The sequence below is a fragment of the Rhinatrema bivittatum genome, chromosome 2 (assembly GCF_901001135.1).
Source record: "Rhinatrema bivittatum chromosome 2, aRhiBiv1.1, whole genome shotgun sequence".
Classification (NCBI taxonomy): Eukaryota; Metazoa; Chordata; class Amphibia; order Gymnophiona; family Rhinatrematidae; genus Rhinatrema; species Rhinatrema bivittatum.
In genome coordinates, this window is record NC_042616.1 from 204,943,305 (window position 1) to 204,953,201 (window position 9,897).

The following is a 9,897-nucleotide window of genomic DNA, read 5'->3' on the forward strand; positions in this document are numbered from 1 at the left end:
AGGCAGCGTGTGCCGGGCTCTGCGCGCGCAGGTTGCACAAATGTGCACCCCCCTTGCATGCGCCGACCCCGGATTTTATAAGATACGTGCGGCTACGCGCCTGGTGCGCGAACAAAAGTACGCGCTCGCGCAAATTTATAAAATCTGCCTCAGAGTTTCCAAACTGCAGGTTCTGTCTTACCGGGAACCGTCTCTCTGAGTGTTTCTGGGAGAAGTCAATTTGCGAACTGTTCCATTCTTTTGGCTAAAGGTGATCTCGCGGATTTTCACTAGATCAATCAATCCCTGCTATCTCTGGGCAGGGAGAAGAGAGGTGGTTGAATATCGCCTATTACAGACCTTGGGTGTGAAGTGGCATCTCTTGAGGTATTAGAGGTTTCTAAAACTCTCAGGAAGATGGACCGGCTGTTTATATTTCACAGTGGAAGTACACAGAGTGAGTAGATGCCACGGGCTGCGATAGCCTGCTGGATTAAGAAGGTTATCATCGCTGCATATGTGGCTGCATATGTGGATGCTGAGCAGCCGTTTCCTAGTCAGGTTAGTGCGCATTCCACTAGGGCTCAGGGCAGAGATTAGATTGTTGTCTCCCTTCAAGATTTTCCAAGCTACGATGTGGTTTTTCTTACACAATTTCCAGGCATTATCACCTGGTTGTGCAAGCCCAGGAGGATGCAGCCTTCATGTGTGCGATGTTGATCTGACCATGGGCAGCCTCTCACCCTGTTCAGGAGTAACTTTTGGTGCATTTCACTGGTATGGATTAACCTGTCTGAATGCTAAGAAAGGAGAAATTACTACTTACCTGATAATTTCCTTTTCTTTAATGAGGACAGGTTAATTCACCTTCCCGCCCTTGGCTGCGATGGTGTTGCTATTGTCCTCCTGAGTGGCTGTGTTTCCAGGGATTACTGGTAAGTTTCAAATCTAGTCCTTAGATTAGTAATATTACACTCCTTGTCTGACCTCAGTTGAGTGGTTGTCTTCATCATTATGATCATGTATTCTTTAGTTGTCGTAGAGGTGCATAACCCACTGGTGTGGATTATCCTGTCCTCATTAAAGAAAATTATCAGTTAAGTAGTAATTTCTCCTTTTAACTGTGTAAATGCTTTTGAAAATAATGCCATCTTACTAGAAGGGTTGAAACATTTGTATTTGCAATTCAGGTATTGAAATGTGACTTTGAATGATATATTGTGTTTGAAATATCTTTTTACTTGTTTAAATTATATTTGTAATAATTGATAAATACAGCTTTCCCGCAGCTCTCTCTCTTTTGAATTTATTATTTACTAATTGCTGAGGTCAGCTAGCATTCTTTTTCAGGTTACTGATGAGCTTGCTAGCTATACTTACTGTGTATTTTGTCTTTGCTGTCCTCAAATCACCATCTCCCTCCCTCCTCCCCCTTTGCAAAATCAGTGGAGCAAACCTGGGTATCCATGACATACAAATATGTACAAGAAAGCTCTCTTTATTCCTTTACCCTTTGAACCCATATTTGATAAAATGTTAGATATCATGACAATAACACTCTGGATGAAATACCACCATCTACTGGACATTAATAGGAATATTTAACTATCTTCACAAAAGTATTATGTGTTTAGAATTACTTGACAATTCTGACATGGCAGGAAACAAAAGCAATACATTTTTTTTAATTATATCTAGAGTACCTGAATGTAATTTGCTTTGACGTGCCTGAAAAGCGGAATATAAACCTAAATAATTACATTAAATAAAGTTGATCCATGTAATTCTTACAATGTTTTCTCTGCAATTAGAATGAGATGGTTCCAGGTGATAAGATGCAGACCCAGCCAGTCCGTATTTATCCATGAACTTGCAGTTCTGATTTCTCTAAGAAAAGAAATAGTACACATCCATTCATATAGCAAAGCAGAACTAAGTTGAAACAAAGTCTGCCATTATGATTAGAGCTGTAAACTAACTCCAAGCACTGATGGACACTTTGAGACAGATCTGCTTTTTAAATGTTCCTCCTTGTAAGTATTCTGGGATTGTACTTTTTTGACAATAAAAGAGTTTAGAGAGGGATTAAAGACAGCACCAGGTCATACCTTGTGGTATGCTGCTAACTCTCCCTGTGTGGCCTGTTCTCATCGTCAGTGGTTGGCAAAGCATCAAGGGTATTTGCGTGCCTGAAAAGGGTGATTTACTGTTGGGGAGAAAAAAATGCTACCATTATATAAGGCTTTGGTAGTCTCCTCTTCTTGGACTACAGTTTTGTTTACTTTCTGTAGTACAATACTTGAAGGACAAAGATAAGATTGAAGGAATTCAATGAAAAGCAAAAAAGCTCAAAGTGATGCAGGAACACTTACTATATCAGGAGTCACTGGAAAGGCGAGGGTTTCTCATATAGAAAACTTAAAAACATAAGAAATGTCATACTGGGTGGTCAGTCCAAAGGTCCACCAAGCCCAGCATCCTATCTCTGATAGTGGCAAATCCAGGTCACAAGTACACAGCAGGAACCTAAAGAATAAATCCAGTCCTTCTGGCTCAAAACCAGGGATACTGTAAGCAGTAGTTTTCCCAAGTCTATGTGACTAATAATTGTGTAATCCTTTCCCGGGGAGTGTGTCAAATTCCAAACGGCCATAAAAGAATTTATTAATTGTGGCTAGCTCCTCAGTTTCTTGCCCCACATTCTTTTCCCAAGGGGTGGGTCCTTTCTGTGGGGTGAAGTAAAACTTTGGCCCAGGAAGGGTTGTGTAGTATCCCTTAGGTGTGTGTTACTCTTGCTCTTTCTTCCTTTTTTATTTTGCATTCAGATATCCAACTTGTATCTGTGTAGTTTGTTATATGATATTATATCATTTGAGTCTGCTATGTATGGGGGGAACAGGAACTAATACAAGTTCCCTCATAAGAAGTATTCTTCCCCTTTAAACTGGCATATTTCCCCATCCCTGAGATTACAGCAAGATGTTCACCCATCCCAGCTATATAAGAAAGAAAATTTAAAAGTACTATTAACATCATTTCTTCTAAGTGTAGGAATCTAAAATATAATCCAATAGACTCACCAATGCTGTACTAACAGACACACAAGACAAGCATGCTACATAAAGTATTATCTGTGTTGAAAAACAATGTCCAAATAAGGTGCAGGAAGAAGTATGATAGTATTCAGTATCCTAAAGTCCCACTAGCCTAAGGCCACCTCCTTACAGGGCAGTTTATCATGGTACAATGACATCAAAAAAGGGGAGTGGCTTTGGGCAACCCTGAACAGCAGCAAGGTAAAGTTCAAAGTGCAATTTTCCTACTCTTCAGTAAGCAATTTTAGGTAGAAAGGGGCAAAAGGCACAGTCTTTAATGGCTTCCGGGCCACCTCCTTATACAGAGCAGCTCACTAGGCCCATTAGGCAGGAATGAATGCTAGGTCTTTCTCCTTAAACGTGATTGTAATATAAGGCCTAACAATAAAAGATAAGCTTTGCTGTATTTACTGAGTGTTCTTTTGTCTCAAAGGGAAAGTTGGTTTGGGTCTAAGAATTATTTCCTTATCTACTGCAGGACTAATCAAAAAAAATCAGTGGAGTTTCAAATGCTCTTCCAATCCCCAGGATCTCTGTCTTAGACTTATTCATCGGTAACTTATTATTTAACAGCCAGGACAAAATTATAGACACAATAATTCATATGCCTCACTGCCTCCTCCAAGCTAGAGTCCAAAGGAACTAAAGGTTGGATGTTATTGGCATAAATATGACCAGTGACACCCAGTTCCAAAAGCAAAGCAGCCAACAGCTTCATAAAAATGTTAAACAGTAAAGGGGAGAGGCATGAGCCCTGTGCTATGCCCATATTCAGCCCGACTGGCACAGAGCAAACTTTCCCCACCTGAATCACCATCCAAAAGTGACAAAATCCAGTCCTTCACCTGGCTTCTCAGGCCCAACAGTTAACACCTTTCTAGCAACAATCAATGTTCTACCAAACCAAAGGCACTTTAGAGATCAAGCAGAATCAGAAAAATAGAATGCCCGGCATCTAAAGTGTATAGCACATTGTCAGAAATAGATAATAAAACTGATTCTGTATTATGCCATTGGCGAAAATCTGAGTGATTGTCAGCTAACCACCCGGCGTGCTCCAAAAAATTTGAAACCTCAGTTGTAACCTCCTTCTCTATGACCTTTCAGTAGAACAAGGAAGGTTAGAAACAAGTCTAACTCTTATAAAGATTTGGATTTAACTGGGGCTTCTTCAAAATTGGCCGTACTAATGAAGCAGGCTAGCATAAATCAATTTTCAAGTGATGTATTAACAATGCCTCCTAACCAATCCAAACTACCTCCTAATAAACATCAAATTAACCAAGGAGGACTATAACTTCATTCCACCTACTAACACCTTAAGACCCACTCCATTCATATGATGAAATTCTACCATGCACTACAGAGCTTATACCTCCTAAAAGTACTACATCGGTTGAATTCAATAACCATGAACACATCTGTAGACCTTACTCTCAAAATAATGAACAAACTGACCACAATTTGGTCAAATTGATCTGATCCCCAAAGTCCTTTTGCCCAGAAAGCTGTGAATAGCAAAAAGTGATGACAAAAGCCAAAAAGATGCTTGACTGCATAGGTAGAGGAATGGTCAGCAGAAAAAGGGAGGTGATATTCCCCAGTATAAATCCCTGGTGAGATTTTCACAGGGGAAATATCACTGCATCTTCAAAAGGATTTAAATCGGTTGGAGTCGGTCCAGAGGGTGGCTACTAAAATGATCAGTGGTCTTCATTCTAAAGCGTATTGGGATAGACTTAAATATCTAAATATATACACCCTAGAGGAAAGGCAAAATAGGAGAAATATGACAGAGATATTTAAATATCGCAAACAATTCCATGCACAAGAGGCTAGCCTCTTTCAACAAAAAGGAGGTTCTAGAACAATGGGTCTTGGAATGAGGAGGAAAGGGGGTAGACTCAGAAGTAATAAAGACCAATAATTCACGCATATCCAGCATAGCTCTCTGCTTCAACGGCAGGGGGAATGAAGAAAAGTGGATCTATATATAGACAACAACCAACAAGGACTGAATAACATAGTCTGGGTAAACAAATAAGCATGGGTGTAGCTTGCTTACTGAGGCGGTTACTACCCCTAACTAATTAAGCTAGATATTTCACTTAGATGCAGTTCCAACACTGCTGTCTACATTAATGGTGGGGGTGAAAGGGAAATAGAACCAAAAGGTTAATAAGAGCCAAGAGAAACAGATATGTATTAGAAAAAAAAAAGTGTGAACCTTGCTGGGCAGACTGGATGGGCCATTTGGTCTTCTTCTGCCATCATTTCTATGTTTCTATGTTTCTATGAAATATTTCTTTACAGAGAGGGTAGTGGATGTATGGAATGGCAAAACTGTATTTGAAATCAAGAAAGCATGGGATAAATACAGGGGATCTCCGAGGTAGTGATGGGAATTATAAGGGTTAGATAATTTGGACGGATGAGAAGATTAGATGGGCCATTTTGTCTTTTTCTGCCATCATATTTCTAATTCCTTATTAGCACAATCCACCAATTTAATAATACTGGAAATTCAATTATCATCTTTCTATAACTATTGGCCTTTATAATGTTGAGGCATTTGACTTCCTCTTCCATATTCCTCCCTCTCCTTTTTCTCTTTTAGGGTATACATATTTGGGTCCTTAAGTATTTTTACATAGGCTTATAGTGCTCAGTAGTATTATTTCAGTAGCCTTCCTCTCAATTGCCTCTACACTCTATATTCTTCTGGAGGTATAGCTCTCAGAACTAGAGAATATACCAGATGAAGTCTCCAATGATTTCAACAAAGGTATTATCCCCTACTTTTTTCCTATTTGTAATTGCTCTGACCACTACCTTATCACATTGTGTAAACTTAAGATCCAAGATCTGTCGTTTTTTATGCACATTAGTATATTTCCCTAACCCCATCATGTCCATATCGTATAATTTAATTAACACTTGATTTTAATTTAATTAAAAAAATTTTTTTTGCTTTCTTGTAGTGTGCTTCTCAGATCCAAGTCATTTCAGAATATTCCTCATTATCTTTATAGTTACATTTTTGATTGGGTTACTGACTATATTGATCATCAGACAGATTATTCTACAGTGGAATATGAATAAAATTAAGTCTTCTGCTAATTGTGGAGTAGCTACAACTAAAAAGGTAATTGTATCTTAATTGGTTACTCGAGATTAAAAGAATTATCAGCTGATTATTGTATGCATAATATTTTCCATATAATGTTTTAATTTATTGTTAGATGATGATTGTTGTCTTTTCATTAAAGGAGGCAATGTTTTTCCCTGCTGTTTGCACAAGAACAGCAATGTACAGACAAGACAAACCAGAAGAAATAAAGTTCAGCATCAGCAAGTTACAAGTAAATGAAACGTTCATGTACAAGTGCTAAAGACAGTATGTGTTAACAAAAATATTTTAATTTGACTATTTTTCTCATGGACACTGCAGGAACGTGCTTGTTTGATGCTATGTTCTATAAAATGCTGAATGCTGTTTTTTGAGAACTGATATAAACATGGGCACATGCTAATGTGTGTTTGTCTGAAGTTATAGCTGCTGTATTGTGAGAAAGAGAGCAATGTGCATTACTACTGTTCAGGACCACAAGTGTCATTGCAGCACTTTATCCTAATTTAATAATTTGTACAGAATGTGGTTGTAATCCGGGGTAGCGAAGCACTGATTTCACTTTAGCTAGCATTGCTGGGCTTTAGAGGATGTCCCTTGAAACATTAATGTTGTATTGCTATTAAAACTTTTGTATTTAAAAATTGTTTTCTTAAGATAGATGATTCATACCTTCTCTGCATATACAGCATTTGTTTTATAAAAATCTGACAGAACCTGCATCCTTCAGTTAAATATAAAATACTGTGCATCTGTCATTCATTATTTGTTGTAATTTTTAGCTTTGACCTAGACAAAAGGCAGAAGACGCACATTTATTCTGGGCATTGTATAATATTACCATTCATAAAGTACAACAAATCCACCTCATACATGGTCCTCTTCTTTCATGTCTTAAGATGATAGTGAAGCTTTGGGGAGCTTACTTTTACAACCAGGGAAATATTTGACTAAGGTACCCTAGTACAGCAAAAATGTTGAGAATTGGTAACACTCCCATTGTTTTGATTCCATGCCATAGAGAGAGCCAAATTTACCACAGGTTTTTCTCATAAATTGCAGGAAGTAAATGAATATTTTCTCTGTTCTAAAGATAACACATATGGCAGGTTAATATGATGCCTCTCACCAAGTCCATTCCATAAGAAGAGTTTGGCATCTTTTTTATCTTTTCTATATTTGTGATATTTAATCTCTCCAGAATTATTTTGATAATCGTGATTTAACTCATTCTGATGAAAAACATTTTTTAAGCTTTGTTTTTAAATTGCACATAGACATATTTGATGTCTCTGATCCACAGCTAGCTTTTAACAAATTATATTTCACATGCCAAAGTGTGAAAAAAGCAAAGCTTGTTAATTGTGCTGTCAAAGAAATAATACACTTGACTCTAGCAGAATACAAAGAAGATGTGTTGTTAAATCAGTAGTGAATGCAAGTGAGTGAGGCTTCTTTACTAAAGAGAATATAATCCCAATATGCAATCATTACTTGGGCATGTTAAAAGCTTTAACTCTGCCCTCGGAGTCCTCCATTTTCAAATGTACACCCTGCCCTGTTAGCATGTGCTATACAGCATGATGAAGTGTATATGTTAAATTTCAGAATTGATCTATGCTGGACCATTAGATCTGTTTTAATCCATATATATTTTTATCTTCTGGAAAATTGAGGGTTTTTATTTTCTTGAATAAGACAAGTCTGTGAAGAAAGCATTTTATGGATACCATAATAGCATTTAAAAGAAAAAAAATCATCTAAAAATATCTTTAATGGAACTTAAATTCTCTACTTTGTACAGCTTTCCTTTTAGTAGTCTGTACTGTACAGAAAAAACAAACTATATAGATATGATCTGAAGAGAAATTTGTTTGTGTGTGTACATGTAATAAAATATATATATATATATGAGGTCAATTTTCAAAGCATTTGTTCAACTAAATGTTTAGAGCTATCTGAACAAGACAAGACAATTAAAACTGTACCCTTATTCACTGGCTAAATTTTAACTGGGTAAAAACAGGTGGCACGAGGGGAGGGGGCATGGCTAAATGTAGCCAGTTAGTGCTGATATTCAGCTTTAACAGATAAAATTATTTGGCTAATTCTAATCAGAGAAATTGCTGTCCTATATTTAGCAGGATAACTTTGATAAAAAAAAAATAGCAACCAAGTAGCAACCAGCCCTTCCTCTCTCCCCCAACATCTTTCAAAATTGTAGCATGGGCCAAGCGGCCTACCATCTGCCCCAATATCTAAAAAAAAGAAAAAGTCAAGCTTAACAACACTGATCCCTCCCCATCCCCTACCATTAAAAAATTGTGACCAAACATCCCTACCCCTACCTCCGAATCTCCAAGTCTCTACCAGCCATATTTTGCATCACAGAAGCCTGGCTGAACAAAAATGATAATGTTCTGTTAAATCAAATTGAACATTCAATTCATGACATCTTTCACTTCCGCAGGCCTAAACATAGAGGCAGGGGATTACTAATCATTAGCAAAAAAGAGCTCAAACTTATGCCATACCAGTTAGAGGTTAGCCCTCCTTACGAAGTGGCTATACTTAAATCGCTACAATTAAACATCTATACCATTTATTGTCCACCTGGAATACTTCAAAAAGACTGTTCACCTCTCATCAAAGGATTCACCAAAGCATTCCCTTCACCCGAATCAATCCTCATTGTAGGTGACTTTAATCTACATGTTGATAGAACAACCAAATCCTCTGCATGTGAAATCTTCTTAGAAACTATAGAAGCAATGGGATGATCACAATTTGTATACAAACCAACACATAAAACTGGGCATACTCTAGATCTCATATTCGCCAACCAAAACACTTGCTTGATAAATATCTTTCACATGATTCTGCCTTGGTCTGACCACTACTTACTAAAAGCCGATATAACCATCCTCAACTCACCAATTCAAAACCCAATCATCAACCAGACATTCACCTTCAGAAAAAAGATAGAGCCAGAGGTACTCACTGACACTATAAAAGATAAATTAATCAACCTCAACTTTTCTAATGCCGCAGCAGCATTTGACACATGAGATATCATGGTCAATGAAATAGCGGATAACCTGAGCCTAATCCAAACAAAATCAATCCAACCATATCAATGATCCTTTAAAGAAAAGATACCTTGGTACAATGAAGAATTAAGATATGAAAAACAACTACAGAGAAACTCTGGCAGAAAAACCAGGCTGCAGAATCACTTACAGGCTGATATAGAACGGTGCACTCAGCTGAGTGCACCGTTTAGTCCCCGTTTGGCCACGCATTTTAGACACGCTATTATTACCTCCTTATCAAAAAGGACATTTATGCGAGTGGCTGGGCCTTACATGCTCCAGGCGAATTTTCAAAGAGGCCCAGCCACACGTGTAAACTCCGGTATGCGCACAACTGCCAGGCCTCTTCAAAGGGGCGGGGGAGGGGAAGGGCAGGGTGGGAGGCCGGCCGGGGCAGCATCATTGATTGCTGTCCTGAAGACTCGCATGCCAGCAGCTGGCTGGTGCCCGCAGCTTACTTCAGCCTGGGGTCCTGAAGTAAGTTATAAAACAGAAAAAAAGATAGGTAGGGTTTAGGGGGTGGGGAGGAGAGGAGAGGGAAAGAGGGAGGGAGTTTAGGTAGGTGGGTAGGAAAGTTCCCTCCCAGACCGCTCCTTAATTG

The 9,897-nt window shown here is 38.3% G+C and overlaps 1 protein-coding gene across 1 annotated transcript in view; it reads left to right on the forward strand.

Moving 5' to 3' along the window:
- ITGB8 (integrin subunit beta 8) overlaps positions 1-9,633 on the forward strand; it is a 341,438-nt gene extending 331,805 nt beyond the window's left edge. Inside the window, exons 13-14 of the mRNA XM_029589046.1 lie at positions 6,056-6,219; positions 6,344-9,633. Coding sequence (XP_029444906.1) covers positions 6,056-6,219; positions 6,344-6,466 — 287 coding nt within the window. The 3' untranslated portion in view covers positions 6,467-9,633. The remainder of the gene's footprint in view (positions 1-6,055; positions 6,220-6,343) is intronic.
- The last annotated feature ends 264 nt before the right edge of the window (positions 9,634-9,897 follow it).